This window comes from Oncorhynchus clarkii, chromosome 12 (genome assembly GCF_045791955.1).
Source record: "Oncorhynchus clarkii lewisi isolate Uvic-CL-2024 chromosome 12, UVic_Ocla_1.0, whole genome shotgun sequence".
Lineage (NCBI taxonomy): Eukaryota > Metazoa > Chordata > Actinopteri > Salmoniformes > Salmonidae > Oncorhynchus > Oncorhynchus clarkii.
The window spans coordinates 86,940,057-86,958,182 of NC_092158.1; the positions used below are offsets into that span (position 1 = coordinate 86,940,057).

The following is an 18,126-nucleotide window of genomic DNA, read 5'->3' on the forward strand; positions in this document are numbered from 1 at the left end:
GCATGGGCCCCCGGCATAGTAATTACAGGTGCATGGGCCCCCGGCATAGTAATTACAGGTGCATGGGCCTCCGGCATAGTAATTACAGGTGCATGGGCCCCCGGCATTACAAATACAGGTGCATGGGCCACCGGCATAGTAATTACAGGTGCATGGGCCCCCTGCATAGTAATTACAGGTGCATGGGCCCCCTGCATAGTAATTACAGGTGCATGGGCCCCCTGCATAGTAATTACAGGTGCATGGGCCCCCTGCATAGTAATTACAGGTGCATGGGCCCCCGGCATAGTAATTACAGGTGCATGGGCCCCCGGCATAGTAATTACAGGTGCATGGGCCCCCGGCATAGTAATTACAGGTGCATGGGCCCCCTGCATAGTAATTACAGGTGTATGTGCCCCCGGCATAGTAATTACAGGTGCATGGGCCCCCTGCATAGTAATTACAGGTGTATGTGCCCCCGGCATAGTAATTACAGGTGTATAGGTGTATAGAAGGTGTATAGAAGATGGTGTGAACACAGAGTACATCTATAGAGAGAGAGGATGGTGTGAACACAGAGTACATCTATAGAGAGAGAGAGAGGATGGTGTGAACACAGAGTACATCTATAGAGAGAGAGAGGATGGTGTGAACACAGAGTACATCTATAGAGAGAGAGTATGGTGTTAACACAGAGAACATCTATAGAGAGAGGATGGTGTGAACACAGAGTACATATATAGAGAGAGAGGATGGTGTTAACACAGAGAACATCTATAGAGAGAGGATGGTGTGAACACAGAGTAGATCTATAGAGAGAGAGAGTATGGTGTGACACAGAGTACATCTATAGAGAGAGAGGATGGTGTGAACACAGAGTACATCTATAGAGAGAGAGGATGGAGTTAATACAGAGTACATCTATAGAGAGAGAGAGAGAGAGAGGATGGTGTGAACACAGAGTACATCTATAGAGAGAGAGGATGGAGTTAATACAGAGTACATCTATAGAGAGAGAGAGAGAGAGGATGGTGTGAACACAGAGTACATCTATAGAGAGAGAGGATGGTGTTAACATAGAGTACATCTATAGAGAGAGAGAGAGAGAGAGAGAGAGAGAGAGAGAAGATGGTGTGAACACAGAGTACATCTATAGAGAGAGGGGATGGTGTGAACACAGAGTACATCTATAGAGAGAGAGGATGGTGTGAACACAGAGTACATCTATAGAGAGAGAGGATGGTGTTAACATAGAGTACATCTATAGAGAGAGAGAGAGAGAGAGAGAGGATGGTGTGAACACAGAGTACATCTATAGAGAGAGAGAGAGAGAGAGAGGATGGTGTGAACACAGAGTACATCTATAGAGAGAGAGGATGGTGTTAACACAGAGTACATCTATAGAGAGAGGGAGGATGTGTGAACACAGAGTACATCTATAGAGAGAGAGGGAGGATGGTGTGAACACAGAGTACATCTATAGAGAGAGGGAGGATGTGTGAACACAGAGTACATCTATAGAGAGAGAGGGAGGATGGTGTGAACACAGAGTACATCTATAGAGAGAGCGGATGGTGTGAACACAGAGTACATCTATAGCGAGAGAGGATGGTGTGAACACAGAGTACATCTATAGAGAGAGGGAGGATGGTGTGAACACAGAGTACATCTATAGAGAGAGGATGGTGTGAACACAGAGTACATCTATAGAGAGAGAGGATGGTGTTAACACAGAGTACATCTATAGAGAGAGAGGATGGTGTGAACACAGAGTACATTATAGAGAGAGAGGATGGTGTGAACACAGAGTACATCTATAGCGAGAGAGGATGGTGTGAACACAGAGTACATCTATAGAGAGAGAGGATGGTGTGAACACAGAGTACATCTATAGAGAGAGAGAGGATGGTGTGAAGACAGAGTACATCTATAGAGAGAGAGAGAGGATGGAGGGAGTGGATGAGAGTAAGTCTTACCACAGGAGAGGAGTAGAGTGAGTTGACGGGCGGGGCTGAGGAGGTGACTGGGGTGGGGTCAGCTTTGGGGTAGACCCCGTACGAGTTCTTCTGTCTCTGTAGACACACAACATGTATCAGTGTCTTTCCATTCCCACTGTGGAGCTACAGTCCCATGATTTATATACAGCACTACCCACCATCCTCTCCTTCTCCTCAGCCTCGCTCTGTGATAGGGCGATGGCCAGCTGAAGCTCCTCCTCCTCCTGCAGGGCCGCCTCGTCCCGTTTGGGCGGCACCTGGTGAGACAGGGAAGAGAGATGAAACTTACAGGGGAGGGAGGCCCGGAGGGGAGCGGGCCGGGGAGGAACAGGAAGGCCCACACGGGGAAGGGCCAGGGAGGAGAGAGTACCAGGGAGGGTTCCAGGGAAAGGACCAGGGAGGAGAGAGGACCAGGGAGGCCCCCAGGGGAAAGGACCAGGGAGGGGAAAGGACCAGGGAGGAGAGAGGACCAGGGAGGAGAGAGGACCAGGGAGGCCCCCAGGGGAAAGGACCAGGGAGGAGAGAGGACCAGGGAGGAGAGAGGACCAGGGAGGCCCCCAGGGGAGAGGGCCAGGGAGGACCCCAGGGGAAAGGGCCAGGGAGGAGAGAGGACCAGGGAGGAGAGTGGACCAGGGAGGAGAGAGGACCAGGGAGGAGAGTGGACCAGGGAGGAGAGAGGACCAGGGAGGAGAGTGGAACAGGGAGGAGAGTGGACCAGGGAGGAGAGTGGACCAGGGAGGAGAGTGGACCAGGGAGGAGAGAGGACCAGGGAGGAGAGAGGACCAGGGAGGGGAAGGTTAGAGGAGAAACACCAGGGAAGGTAAAGCAGGGTGGGCATTGGGTAATAAGCCAAGCCAATGGCTGCGTTCCAGGTGGTCTTCAATGCAGTTGTGCTTCACTTCTCAGAATATTGCTTTTTATCATATTGTTGCGGTTCCAGGATTGATGGTTAACTTGAAAACAGTCCGACAGACGTTGTGAGATCTGATCATCAGAGGGAAGGGAACACTGCTGCCGCCTCGCTCTCCAACCAAGGGGCATGAATTGAGGAGCAGCCTCACTGCAAACACAGACAACCTGGAACCCCACCGCGGTCAAGGAGGCGGGGAGAGTTAGGACAAAGACAAACGGGAGACAGCAGGAGGGCCTGATAAGAATCTAATAACAAAGACTTGTTTTCTGTGTGTTCGAGGGGGGGAGGGAGAGTTAGGACAAAGACAAACGGGAGACAGTAGGAGGGCCTGATAAGAATCTAATAACAAAGACTTGTTTTCTGTGTGTTCGAGGGGGGGAGGGAGAGTTAGGACAAAGACAAACGGGAGACAGCAGGAGGGCCTTATAATAATCTAATAACAAAGACTTGTTTTCTGTGTGTTCGAACGGGGGAGGGAGATGATTGGTGATCATTGGGAATCATTTTACCACGTCAAACTACACCCCCCCCCCCCCCTCCTCCCCCAAAAAGGCTCATCGAACTACAACTCCCACGTTGTAGTTTATGGCATGTTAAACTGATCCCCCATACATCGTCTCTATTGGGGGAGGATGAGACTGTCTGGGTCTGCACTTGAAGTGAAACCCTACTCCCTATGTAGTGCACTACCATAGAGCTCTGGTGGTCACAGCCCAAAGTAGTGCACTACCATAGAGCTCTGGTGGTCACAGCCCAAAGTAGTGCACTATGTAGGGAATAGGGGTGCCATTTGGGACGTAGACACCTTAACCCTGGCTATCACCACCAGGGGGGGGTCGTCTCTTAGGCCATACATTCACTTACTGTTTCCTGGACCACTACCTGAGACTGCTGGGACAGGGGGCTGGTCAGGTACTCTGGGGGCAGCTCTGCCGGGCCTGGGGCCACGGACGTGGATGTCCCGACGGGTTTACCCCCTTCAGCTTTCCTAGGCGGGGGAGAGAGGGAAGGGTGGCTGGTGAGGAGAGGGGTCAGAAGGGAGGTCAGGGGTCAGACACACAACTTGGTGAGTCAGAGGTTGTTGGACATGGACAATAAACTGGATGGATGGAAACCGACTGGGAACTGAGCAGCAGAATGGTATTTACAGTAGAAGATCACAAGTATCCATACAGATCATTCGTTAACTGTACCTACCCACCACATGAAATTATACCACTAGAACAACAACTTCTACAGGCTGATGAAATGCTCTATGAAGGCTGAAGTGGGACATTTTAAATATACATGCTGATGAAATGGAATTGAGGGTGGTTTTGACTGAGCCTCTCTCTCTCTCTCTCTCTCTAGCCAGGTAACATATTCTCTCTCACACTCTCGGTGACTCACTAACACTCTCAGTGACTCACTAACACTCTCAGTGACTCACTAACACTCTCGGTGACTCACTAACACTCTCGGTGACTCACTAACACTCTCAGTGACTCACTAACACTCTCGGTGACTCACTAACACTCTCGGTGACTCACTAACACTCTCAGTGACTCACTAACACTCTCGGTGACTCACTAACACTCTCGGTGACTCACTAACACTCTCGGTGACTCACTAACACTCTCGGTGACTCACTAACACTCTCGGTGACTCACTAACACTCTCGGTGACTCACTAACACTCTCGGTGACTCACTAACACTCTGGGTAACTCACTAACACTCTGGGTAACTCACTAACACTCTGGGTAACTCACTAACTCTCGGTAACTCACTTGTTGAGCAGCTCGTGGCAGGGCTCACACACACGCACTTCCTTCTCGATGCCAAACTTGGGGATGGTGGAGTACTTGGAGGAACACTTCCCACAGAAGATCTGACCACAGGCTCTACAGTGGTGCTGCAACAGGAGGGAGAGAATGTCAGACAGACAGAAGATCTGACCACAGGCTCTACAGTGGTGCTGTAACAGGAGGGAGAGAATGTCAGACAGACAGAAGATCTGACCACAGGCTCTACAGTGGTGCTGCAACAGGAGGGAGAGAATGTCAGACAGACAGAAGATCTGACCACAGGCTCTACAGTGGTGCTGTAACAGGAGGGAGAGAATGTCAGACAGACAGAAGATCTGACCACAGGCTCTACAGTGGTGCTGCAACAGGAGGGAGAGAATGTCAGACAGACAGAAGATCTGACCACAGGCTCTACAGTGGTGCTGTAACAGGAGGGAGAGAATGTCAGACAGACAGAAGATCTGACCACAGGCTCTACAGTGGTGCTGTAACAGGAGGGAGAGAATGTCAGACAGACAGAAGACAGACAGGCAGGCAGACAGATCTGACCACAGGCTCTACAGTGGTGCTGCAACAGGAGGGAGAGAATGTCAGACAGACAGAAGACAGACAGGCAGGCAGACAGATCTGACCACAGGCTCTACAGTGGTGCTGTAACAGGAGGGAGAGAATGTCAGACAGACAGAAGACAGACAGGCAGGCAGACAGATCTGACCACAGGCTCTACAGTGGTGCTGCAACAGGAGGGAGAGAATGTCAGACAGACAGACAGAATAATCCAAACAGATACAAAGTCATATCATTCTCTCCCTTTTACTTACACAATGTGTTACTGGAGGAGGAAGGAAAGAACACATTTCCACACAAACCACTGCTGCTGTTAGTCTGGCCTCCTGCCCGTCATTCCGCCAGTCCTCCCTCCCTCCCTCCCTCCCTCCAGTCCGTCCTCCCTCCCGCCAGTCCGTCCTCCCTCCCTCCCTCCCGCCAGTCCGTCCGTCCGTCCGTCCTCCCTCCCTCCCTCCAGTCCGTCCTCCCTCCCTCCCTCCCGCCAGTCCGTCCTCCCTCCCTCCCGCCAGTCCGTCCTCCCTCCCTCCCTCCCGCCAGTCCGTCCTCCTTCCCGCCAGTCCCCCCCCCCCCTCCCGCCAGTCCGTCCTCCCTCCCGCCAGTCCCCCCCCCCCCCTCCCGCCAGTCCGTCCTCCCTCCCGCCAGTCCTTCCCCCCCTCCCGCCAGTCCTTCCCCCCCCTCCCGCCAGTCCTCCCCCCCCCTCCCGCTAGTCCTTCCCCCCCTCCCGCTAGTCCTTCCCCCCCTCCCGCCAGTCCGTCCTCCCTCCCGCCAGTCCTTCCCCCCCTCCCGCCAGTCCTTCCCCCCCTCCCGCCAGTCCGTCCTCCCTCCCGCCAGCCTGCCATTCCTCCAGTCTGCCATTCCGCCAGTCTGTCATTCTGCTAGTCTGCCATGCTACCTTACCTTTCTAGTCATCACTCCAAACTGAACCCGGCAGCGATGACACTCCTCCGCATCCACCCAATCTGGAGCCTGAACACAGAGAGAGAGAGAGACAGAGAGATTAGAGGTCCTCCTAACAAGCTGAGAACATTCAGTAGTAAGGATGTATCGAACCAGAACAACATCAGTGAGAGGAAGACTCTTACTCTCTCTGCAGCAAACATGGCGTCACTCTCCTTGAACTCTGGAAACACGTGACCTGGAACAACAGGAGATACAAGATGTCCAACAATGCAGGATAAAGCTTTTTTAATACAAGATCAATATTTACTGTGACACTGTTCTGTTTTACTGTGTGTTAGTGACTGTGTCTGAATCCCAGATCATAGCCAACCTCCAGACACTATGGAAAACCTGAGGACACCTGAGAGGAAGGGATGACAGCTGCCACTATGTTTCCTCCACCGAGCCAATCTTCTCAGGTCTTCAGGAGTGTCTAGGGGGCTAGGGGCTGATCTGGGATCTGACTTACCCTCCACCTTCATGATCTGGTACGTGTCCTGAACCACCTTGTATTTGGGCTCGTTGCGGAAGGCGTGGGCCCAGGCCTGGATCAGGTAAAGGATCTTATTCCTCACGTTGGGCTCCGTCTGTTACAAGGGGCAATACATCACCACTCACTGAGTTACAGTCACAGATACACAGTAGTACATCACCACTCAATGAGTTACAGTCACAGATACACTGTAGTACATCACCACTCACTGAGTCACAGATACACTGTAGTACATCACCACTCACTGAGTTACAGTCACAGATACACTGTAGTACATCACCACTCACTGAGTCACAGATACACTGTAGTACATCACCACTCACTGAGTTACAGTCACAGATACACTGTAGTACATCACCACTCACTGAGTTACAGATACACTGTAGTACATCACCACTCACTGAGTCACAGATACACTGTAGTACATCACCACTCACTGAGTTACAGATACACTGTAGTACATCACCACTCACTGAGTTACAGATACACTGTAGTACATCACCACTCACTGAGTTACAGATACACTGTAGTACATCACCACTCACTGAGTCACAGATACACTGTAGTACATCACCACTCACTGAGTCACAGATACACTGTAGTACATCACCACTCACTGAGTTACAGTCACAGATACACTGTAGTACATCACCACTCACTGAGTTACAGTCACAGATACACTGTAGTACATCACCACTCACTGAGTTACAGTCACAGATACACTGTAGTACTCAGTGAGTGGTTATGTACAACTTCCCAAGAACAACTTTTAGACAGATAAACTGCATTTAAAAACACTACTCTATATTAAGTGCAAAGAAAACACAAAAAACTGGGCACCTAAGTCCCCTGACAAACACAACACTTCCTTCTTCCAGAATAGAAGATAGGCTAGGCTATACTTATAATAATATGATATGAATACACCTAGACTGAAACAAGGTTCTACTCTAGGTAGAGAGACTTGTTTTACCAGACCAACAAGTCTCTATAGAAATACTTCAAACTTAAAGGTTTCCTTTAGTCCTTTCCCCCACTAAATACAGTGCCTTGCGAAAGTATTCGGCCCCCTTGAACTTTGCGACCTTTTGCCACATTTCAGGCTTCAAAAATAAAGATATAAAACTGTATTTTTTTGTGAAGAATCAACAACAAGTTGGACACAATCATTAAGTGGAACGACATTTATTGGATATTTCAAACTTTTTTAACAAATCAAAAACTGAAAAATTTCTTCCAAGTTCTTCCAGAATGGTCCTGTATTTGGCTCCATCCATCTTCCCATCAATTTTAACCATCTTCCCTGTCCCTGCTGAAGAAAAGCAGGCCCAAACCATGATGCTGCCACCACCATGTTTGACAGTGGGGATGGTGTGTTCAGCTGTGTTGCTTTTACGCCAACATAACGTTTTGCATTGTTGCCAAAAAGTTCAATTTTGGTTTCATCTGACCAGAGCACCTTCTTCCACATGTTTGGTGTGTCTCCCAGGTGGCTTGTGGCAAACTTTAAACGACACTTTTTATGGATATCTTTAAGAAATGGCTTTCTTCTTGCCACTCTTCCATAAAGGCCAGATTTGTGCAATATACAACTGATTGTTGTCCTATGGACAGAGTCTCCCACCTCAGCTGTAGATCTCTGCAGTTCATCCAGAGTGATCATGGGCCTCTTGGCTGCATCTCTGATCAGTCTTCTCCTTGTATGAGCTGAAAGTTTAGAGGGACGGCCAGGTCTTGGTAGATTTGCAGTGGTCTGATACTCCTTCCATTTCAATATTATCGCTTGCACAGTGCTCCTTGGGATGTTTAAAGCTTGGGAAATCTTTTTGTATCCAAATCCGGCTTTAAACTTCTTCACAACAGTATCTCGGACCTGCCTGGTGTGTTCCTTGTTCTTCATGATGCTCTCTGCGCTTTTAACGGACCTCTGAGACTATCACAGTGCAGGTGCATTTATACGGAGACTTGATTACACACAGGTGGATTGTATTTATCATCATTAGTCATTTAGGTCAACATTGGATCATTCAGAGATCCTCACTGAACTTCTGGAGAGAGTTTGCTGCACTGAAAGTAAAGGGGCTGAATAATTTTGCACGCCCAATTTTTCAGTTTTTGATTTGTTAAAAAGGTTTGAAATATCCAATAAATGTCGTTCCACTTCATGATTGTGTCCTGCTTGTTGTTGATTCTTCACAAAAAAATACAGTTTTCTATCTTTATGTTTGAAGCCTGAAATGTGGCAAAAGGTCGCAAAGTTCAAGGGGGCCGAATACTTTCGCAAGACACTGTAATCCCATTCCAGACGTCACTTCAGAGACTACATGTTCAGAGTGTTGTCTTGCCTTCAGTCCTTTCCCCCCTAAATAATCCCATTCCAGACGTCACTTCAGAGACTACATGTCCAGAGTGTTGTCTTGCCTTCAGTCCTTTCCCCCCTAAATAATCCCATTCCAGACGTCACTTCAGAGACTACATGTTCAGAGTGTTGTCTTTCCTTCAGTCCTTTCCCCCCTAAATAATCCCATTCCAGACGTCACTTCAGAGACTACATGTTCAGAGTGTTGTCTTGCCTTCAGTCCTTTCCCCCCTAAATAATCCCATTCCAGACGTCACTTCAGAGACTACATGTTCAGAGTGTTCAGAGTGTTCTCTCACAGAGTAGAGACTTGTGCTGGGAAGTCCCTCAGTCGGTCTGACCTGAATCAGCGTGTGACCAAGCTATGACATCACCATCAGGAAGTCAACAGAAGGTCACATGACAAGGGTGGGGAGCCAATTTAAAAGACTGCAATGTCATGCTGTATAGTGTATCCAAATGAACTGTTCAAGAGGGTGGCACCCTTAACATACCATTCACAAATCAGATAGATATGCGTAGAACAGATATAACTGTCAGGTAGAATAGGGGCGGCAGCGTAGCCTAGTGGTTAGAGCGTTGGACCAGTAACCGAAAGGTCGTGAGTTCGAATCCCCGAGCTGACAAGGTACAAATCTGTCATTCTGCCTCTAGGCCATCATTGAAAATAAGAATTTGTTCTGACTTGCTGGTTAAGGTTAAAAGGTTAAAAATAAATATAAAAAAATAGACTGATTTCAGTTTTATTCATAAAATATCTATCTTGTTCTGAACATTGCAGATAGAAATGCATACATACAGACAGTCCTGTAAGAAATCGTGTCAACTACACTCATTAGGCTACATTTCTATGTGGAAAACTGAATGACCTCTGGCCAGCTCCCAGGTTGGGTTCAAATACTATTTTAAAATCATTTGAAAGACTTGATCAAGGCTTGATTTCGCTCACCTGGAGCAATGCAACGGTAAACCCTGCAGAGTCTGGCACTCCAGACAGGTTTAAGCAAAACACCAGAAATATTTGAAAGACTTCGAACCCTATTTGAACCCAGGTCTGCAGTTCACTACAGCCCCAGTGGGTGATTATGAGGCTAAGACGCAGGGTGAAAAGGTCATAAGGATTGGAGTGTGCAGCACAAGGCTCAGACATATCCCCCAGACAGATCACACTGTGTGTGTAAAAACTAGTACAAACTGTAGCTGGCCATGAAGCTGATTTCAGTAGTAGAGGGACCACGAATACGTCTGCCATCTAGACACGGTGGAGAAATCAGAGCAGAGGGAGAGGTGTCTGCTGTGTTATTACAGCCGTTCTGGTGTGCTGTGATCGCCATGGTTACGTCCCAAACGGCACCCTATTCCCTACATAGTGCACTACTTTATACCAGAGTCCTATACGGGCCCTGGTCAAAAGTAGCGCACTAGGAAACAGGGTGTAATTTGGGAAGCGAAGCCCATGTCAGCTGACTGGGTCACAGCCTAGTCTTAGCTTCCCTCCTTTACCCAACTCAACCACAAGAGCTCCAGAGAAAGAGAGGGCATTCCTTCCACAAGGAGCACTCTGGGCTGAAGTTTCCTCTAGGTTCAGATCTAGGGTCAGCTTCCCATCCCCCACTCCAAACCTTAACCATTAGTAGGGGGGGGGGGGGCGGTGCAAAACTGACCCAAGATCAGTGTCTAGGGAGAACTTCCCCCTCATCCAGAAGAAATCCTCACGTGATTGGATTAGTACTTCAGTGCTGCAGCCTAACACTCCCAGTTTCTACACTGAGATCACAATAAGTTGTATCTTGTAAAACTGACAGTCGACATAAAAACCAAGACATTCCTTTTCTGACCTAAATTGAAATGCTAACATGTTTTTATTATTCTAATGTGTAGTTCCTGTCCCTTCATTCTCTTGGCTCACCACAAACATAACTGTTCCTGTCCATTCTCTTGGCTCACCACAAACATTAATGTTCCTGTCCCTTCATCCTCTTGGCTCACCACAAACATTAATGTTCCTGTCCCTTCATTCTCTTGGCTCACCACAAACATTAATGTTCCTGTCCCTTCATTCTCTTGGCTCACCACAAACATTAATGTTCCTGTCCCTTCATCCTCTTGGCTCACCACAAACATTAATGTTCCTGTCCCTTCATCCTCTTGGCTCACCACAAACATAACTGTTCCTGTCCCTTCATCCTCTTGGCTCACCACAAACATAACTGGCATTATGAGAGTTGTCTGAATGGAAGTAACCCAAGAAGGAGATTGATGGGATGTAGGCCTGTAGAAGACCAGAGCAGACTAGTTCACTCTAGAGTAACACTCCTATACAACAAGGAGGAGATTGATGGGATGTAGGCCTGTAGAAGACCACAGCAGACCAGTCCACTCTAGAGTAACACTCCTATACAACAAGGAGGAGATTGATGGGATGTAGGCCTGTAGAAGACCACAGCAGACTAGTTCACTCTAGAGTAACACTCCTATACAACAAGGAGTGGAGGTAAAGGTTAGGACGTGACACCATTAGGTCTGACTCCACTTGTTTTAAGGAATGACCCATCAGAACGGGGTCATCCAGGTCTCAATGGAGCTTCCCTGGAGTGGAACTGGGCAAGTGGAGAGTGGGAGGGTGAGAGAGAGAAACATCTAAGTAACCTGCTTAAAATGATTTGGCTTCAGTTGGTTTCAATTGAAACTTTTGGTTTAAGAGGCTCTTGATGTTGTAACAATAATAATAGTAGTAGTTGTCGAGGGTGCAGCAAGTCACCACCTCAGGAGTAAATGTCAGTTGGCTTTCCATAGCCGATCATTAAGAGTATCTCTCTGCTATGATGCTAAGAAAGATGGCGCATGACAGGGGTGAAAGGAAGGTGTAGAGGGGCTGAAGGAGAGGTAGAGGGGCTGAAGGAGGGGTAGAGGGGCTGAAGGAGGTGTAGAGGGGCTGAAGGAGGGGTAGAGGGGCTGAAGGAGGGGTAGAGGGGGTGAAGGAGGGGTAGAGGGGGTGAAGGAGGGGTAGAGGGGCTGAAGGAGGGGTAGAGGGGGTGAAGGAGGTATAGAGGGGGTGAAGGGGGTATAGAGGGGGTGAAGGGGGTGTAGAGGGGTGAAGGGGGTGTAGAGGGGGTGAAGAGGAGCTGAAGGGGGTGTAGAGGGGCTGAAGGAGGGGTAGAGGGGCTGAAGGAGGTATAGAGGGGGTGAAGGGGGTGTAGAGGGGGTGAAGGGGGTATAGAGGGGGTGAAGGAGGGGTAGAGGGGCTGAAGGAGGGGTAGAGGGGGTGTTGTAGAGGGGCTGAAGGAGGTGTAGAGGGGGTGTTGTAGAGGGGCTGAAGGAGGTGTAGAGGGGGTGTTGTAGAGGGGCTGAAGGAGGTGTAGAGGGGCTGAAGGAGGTGTAGAGGGGGTGAAGGAGGTGTAGAGGGGGTGAAGGAGGTGTAGAGGGGGTGAAGGAGGTATAGAGGGGGTGAAGGAGGTGTAGAGGGGCTGAAGGAGGTGTAGAGGGGCTGAAGGAGGTATAGAGGGGGTGAAGGAGGTATAGAGGGGGTGAAGGAGGTGTAGAGGGGGTGAAGGAGGTGTAGAGGGGGTGTTGTAGAGGGGCTGAAGGGGGTGTAGAGGGGGTTAAGGAGGTATAGAGGGGGTTAAGGAGGTATAGAGGGGGTGAAGGGGGTGTAGAGGGGGTGAAGGAGGTATAGAGGGGGTGAATCAAGACAGGGTCACCTTCAGTAGATCCTTCAGCTCCTCCATGGTGGTCTTACAGGCCACCTCATCATGGACCGTCTGACCACAGTTCTTCACCACTGACTCCAACACCTGACAGGGGGAAGAAACACTCAATCACACTTCACAACACAGAGGCCCAATTATTCTGATTTACGCCTCACATCAGACCTTTCACTAAGGAACTAGCCTGTCACCGTGGTTACACCGACAGCATCATTACGCAAAATGTTACGCAGTTGGTTAAGAGCGTTGGACTAGTAACCGGAAGGTTGCAAGTTCAAACCCCCGAGCTGACAAGGGGTCGTTCTGCCCCTGAACAGGCAGTTAACCCACTGTTCCTACACCGTCACTGTAAATAAGAATCATCTTAACTGACTTGCCTAGTTAAATAAAGGTTAAATAAATAAATAAATATGTGGGCAACAGAAGTTCAACATTCACCTTTTCGCTACCATTTCTGTCAAGCCGTTGACACATACAGTTTGATGCTTACGTTCCATAAATCCAACCTCTACATCACACAGAACGCACTGCCTCTGCAATGCTGCAAGGCAAACACAGCGTTCCACTGGAAACTAACGTACCCCTGGTGTATCCAAATGGAATCACGCTGACGGTGTGATCGAGGCGTATATACATATCTGGATAACATTTCCTTAACGCATTTACTATTCAAAACATCTGAATATGGCCCAATTTGAATAATTGATGAGCCGTCCTGTAAAGCAGCACTAGAAGGTTATGATTGTGTCATCACAAGTGGGGAGTGGTTCAGCGTAGATCCACGCAGCATTGGTCAGTCTCGTAACCCACCTCAAGACCATAAAGGGCCACATGCGGGTTCTTATCCATCAGCTTCTTCTTAATGGCTCCGATGGCATACTTCGCCCTGCAGGAAGAGAAAAACTGATCAGACCAGACACACTTCTATCGTGTGGAGAAACATGGGGCTAGTTCCAATTATTTTTCAAATGGTTCCTTCCTTCCTTCCTTCCTTCCTAGGCCTCGTCACGGAAACACTTAAGGACCTCTCCACTGCAATTATCCAATCACAGAGATTAGGCTAGTGATTACCAGAAGGAAGGAAGGATTCTAAGTATTTGATCAGGGCTGTGGTGTACTCGGCACTCTACTACTCACTGTGTGTCTCCTTGACGAATGAGATCACAGATCTGCAGGATGGACTCCCAGTCTGTCTCCAGCAGCAGCTGACTGGTTGCTTTATCTGCAGACAGAGAGGAGAGGGTTCAGTGTCTCACATGTCTTTCATTCAAGATTATCATAAACATTTACGTCATTCAGCAGACAACGTTATCCAGAGCAACATACAGTCACTGCGTTCATCTTAAAATAGCTTGGTGAGACAACCACATATCACAGTCGTAGCAAGTACACTTTCCCTCAATAAAGTAGCTATCAGCTAAGTCAGTGTTAGTAAGAGAAGAGAAGTGTGAGGGTCTTTTAACCAGGGTGGATAAGACAAAACCTTACACCTGAAAGCATAGGCTATTTCTCTAAACAGTGGAGTTGTGTGTTTGCTTGTGAGCAGGTGAAATTGATTGTGACTAGCGCCTATTCAAAACCATTAATGACTGAGAAAGCAGCCTTTCCCACATCACAATTTAGACTACAACATGAACATTTCCAGGCATGGCGTGTGGGACTATACAAATGTAACTGATCCTAATAATAATAATATGTTATTCGATCACTGTAGGTATGAAACAGATGACTTCTCCATTCAGGAAATGATGGGGATGGGGTAGGCCTAGTTGGTGATTAATAGTGAGTGGATCAAGGTATGTTGTTATGGAATGCATTTACACAGTAAATAACTAGCTTGCGGCTGTTGCAAAACTAAGAGGAAACGTCGGTAACCGGGAATGAGCCTGTATGTTATTATGATTGACACAAACCTTCGGCCTTTTCTGTAGGCCAGTTTATGATGTGTTGGCCTTACATTATTATGCCAACACAGGGCTCAACAATAGGCACTGGCACCCTCAATAACATCAGAGCACTTGAAGCAATCTACTGATGATTACAGTTGTCAGCGAGTTGTCTAAACTGTTTAGGGGTTGAAGTTAGTCTACGATGAGACTGATAAGAACATATGTCTGGTGTCGTTGTCTGGCGCAGTGGGGTGAGCTGGATTGATAGCCAACTAAGCTACTACTAGCAAACGAGCTAATATATCTAGAACAACTAGCTAGCTGGATGGCAAATAATGAAAGTTATGCAAATTATAAAAACAATTATTTATGTCTGACGATCGGGGATATCCAACTAAACAAATATGTTTGTATTTTTTTATTTTATGTCGGGAAAATCGGGGCGCAGCGCACCCACACAACATCCTCTGATTGCGTTGCTAGCATGCTAGCTAGCCAAGCTAACCTAGGCTAGACAAAATGCCTGGGATGTAAAGCATAGTTTTTGGTAGATTAAATGACATGTTATTGATAAGCAGTTACAATGCAATACTCGATAGAAAAGACGATACTCGATTAGAGGCCTCGGCCTATCGTCGAACCGAACACAGACAATGCCAAGTTTAGCTAGGTAACGTTAGCTAATGTTAGCTTGTTAGCAGGGCTGTGTCACAGCCCCAAACGACTGCCAAAACAATACGCAAAAAAACAATCACCGGTGTAAAATGTTTAGATACTCATATCTTACCAAGAAGCCTCTCAAATGTACCACCACCCTTTCCCATGGCTGATCCAATGACGCAGGCTAGCTGACGAGAACGTTATTTTTTTGGGGTCAATCCAAAAATTATTTTAACACATCCACTGTATAGATCGCTAGCCAGCTGTAAAGTTATTTGCTACTTCCTACTTCCTGTTTCGGGTTTAGAAACTCTGTGGTTCGGTGGTGAAGTCCGTCTATTCCTAACGGTATTGTGACGTTGCCTCCTAGAGTCTGAAGAGGGGATTGTACAGGGGGACTTGGTTGTGTACAGTTCATTCAAGTGGACATGGGTTCCATAACATTACGTTTGACAGAGGAACATTTTTATGACGGTGCAACAAGCTAGCCTTACTGGGTACTCAATAAATCCTCAGCAATGGCGGTTTTCTGATCAGCTGGTTCGCCTAAATTCTACTCAGTTTGATACAGTGAAATACAGGGAGACATTTAAATTAGAGAACAAATCGGAAGCCCATTCACAGTCTATCTGTGTGAGCCAATTTAATCGACATGAAATTTGTTCAAGAGAAGAGAGGGATCGTTAAGTGTTGGAGCTGCAGCCTTCTATGTGTCTAGGCCACAGGAGGTTGGTGGCACTTTAGTTGGGGTGGACGGGTAGCAAATACATAGAACACATGGTTTCCATGGTTTCCATTTGGTTGCTGCCATTCCATTTGCGCAATCACGGCCATTATTATGAGCCATCCTTCCGTCAGCAGCCTCCTGTGGTATTGGCCTACGTCATCAAGTATTGATCAGGCCCTATCCAGCCATCTATCCATTCCATCACATTGTTATGAGGAATAAGAGGAACTGCCTTGCTATATTTCATCACACTCTCCTCCTCCCTACACTGGTATACATAGGTCTACTTAGGTCATAGATGAGTACATAGAAGCAGAATGCATAGAACGACCCACCCCATTCAAGTCAATGATGGCATTATGGGTGGACTGGCAGCCAATGTGAGTGTACCCATCCATATACCAGTCAAATTTCCAGGGTTAGAGGTTCCAAGCCCTTTTCTGTGGATTATATTTCTATGTATGAGTCACTACCTGGCACTCACAACACTGGAGGCCATTGTTGTGGCTGTGCTGCTGATGCTCCATACAGTGACATTGTGTCTCTGTCTCTACTAGTCTCTACTGTTAGCTGGTAGGGCTGGATGGGTTGTCACATTTATAAGATGGATAGATCTTATGAAATGTCTTATCATAATTAAAGTAGCTATAACAGCGTTGCAACTGTAGAATCTGAAGGATGTCAACTATGTCTCATGAATACAATAGTTATTACTGGCGCTCCACACATCCCACACACACACACACACACACACACACACACACACACACACACACACACACACACACACACTTACCGTTTGAATGGAGAGATGTTTGTCATTTCTTCTAATGTACTCAATCAACAGTTTGGAGATTTGACATCAGATCTTCCAGTAGATGGAAGGTAATTGTTCTGAAGGAATGTTGACGTAAATCAAACTAGCGTAGCCTACAGTAGACTATTCTAGGGCTGTTTTTCCCTGCCAATAAAACTAGCGTAGCCTCCAGTAGACTATTCTAGGGCTGTTTTTCCCTGCCAATAAAACTAGCGTAGCCTACAGTAGACTATTCTAGAGCTGTTTTTCCCTGCCAATAAAACTAGCGTAGCCTCCAGTAGACTATTCTAGAGCTGTTTTTCCCTGCCAATAAAACTAGCGTAGTTTCCAGTAGACTATTCTAGAGCTGTTTTTCCCTGCCAATAAAACTAGCGTAGCCTCCAGTAGACTATTCTAGAGCTGTTTTTCCCTGCCAATAAAACTAGCGTAGCCTCCAGTAGACTATTCTTAGAGCTGTTTTTCCCCTGCCAATCAACGCACAGAGACATACACAACAATAACAACTGAATAAAGAAGACATTGGTGATTTTAGGAGTTTAATCAATTCAAAATGATTATGTTATTGTCATTAAATGTATTACGTATGAATCATGTGTTCAGAAACAACGTTGTTCCATTTGTGCTGTATGCCTCTATTAACTTTGCTCCTGTTATATGCTAATTGTGTTCCGGCCCGCCAACCATTAGCTCTGAAAACCTTTTGGGCCCCGAGGCAAACACCCCTTGCTGACGAACCCTGTCTTACGGTGTATGGCAACGATAACAATGACATCATCACCCGATGATGTCATTGTCAGCCAATCATTTGTGAGGAGCCTGGTTCTGCTGGACTGGACTGGACTGGAGTCTGAGTCTTAAATTATATTGAACCCTATTCCCTATATAGTGCACTTTGTTTGATCAGAGCCCATTGTAGTGCACTAGTTTTAAACCAGAGCTCTATGCTTCCATCAAAAGCATGGAACTGTATAGGGAATGGGGTGGTATTTGGGACGCAGGCAGTGTCCCCGAAGAACTGAGGACAGGAGCCCAGTTTTGATATCTAGACTGGACTGGAGACATTGAAACATGGAGATAACTGTACAGTCTGTAGTGATGACCTGATGGGAGATGGAGGATGAGTGGTAGCTGGTTGGGAAAAAGGCCCTTGGCTGGTGCTCTCTCCATCAGCGCTACACCACACACTCACAGACGTACACACATACACAGTTCCCCATTGTTCCATTGTTCCGTTCCAATCTGCACCACCACTCACAGGTCACAATGGTGACGACATGACAACATGTTCCAT

At 47.5% G+C, this 18,126-nt stretch overlaps 1 protein-coding gene across 10 annotated transcripts in view; it reads right to left on the bottom strand.

The window, feature by feature from the left end:
* The window catches only part of LOC139421575 (hepatocyte growth factor-regulated tyrosine kinase substrate-like), a 34,549-nt gene extending 18,963 nt beyond the window's left edge, over positions 1-15,586 (bottom strand). For 4 of the 10 annotated variants that reach the window (XR_011635645.1, XM_071172605.1, XM_071172606.1 and 1 more), the window contains exons 1-11: positions 15,419-15,586; positions 13,880-13,964; positions 13,553-13,628; positions 12,737-12,829; positions 6,653-6,770; positions 6,327-6,379; positions 6,142-6,210; positions 4,660-4,784; positions 3,757-3,907; positions 2,138-2,236; positions 1,959-2,054 (exon numbers count right to left, since the gene is read on the bottom strand). Coding sequence is in view for 9 of the 10 variants with exons in the window: in XM_071172605.1 (XP_071028706.1) it covers positions 1,959-2,054; positions 2,138-2,236; positions 3,757-3,907; positions 4,660-4,784; positions 6,142-6,210; positions 6,327-6,379; positions 6,653-6,770; positions 12,737-12,829; positions 13,553-13,628; positions 13,880-13,964; positions 15,419-15,455 (1,002 nt within the window). In the remaining variant the exon portion in view is untranslated. The remainder of the gene's footprint in view (positions 1-1,958; positions 2,055-2,137; positions 2,237-3,756; positions 3,908-4,659; positions 4,785-6,141; positions 6,211-6,326; positions 6,380-6,652; positions 6,771-12,736; positions 12,830-13,552; positions 13,629-13,879; positions 13,965-15,418) is intronic. The other 6 variants (XM_071172611.1, XM_071172612.1, XM_071172610.1 and 3 more) reach the window with 3 other exon arrangements.
* Between the last annotated feature and the right edge of the window lie 2,540 nt (positions 15,587-18,126).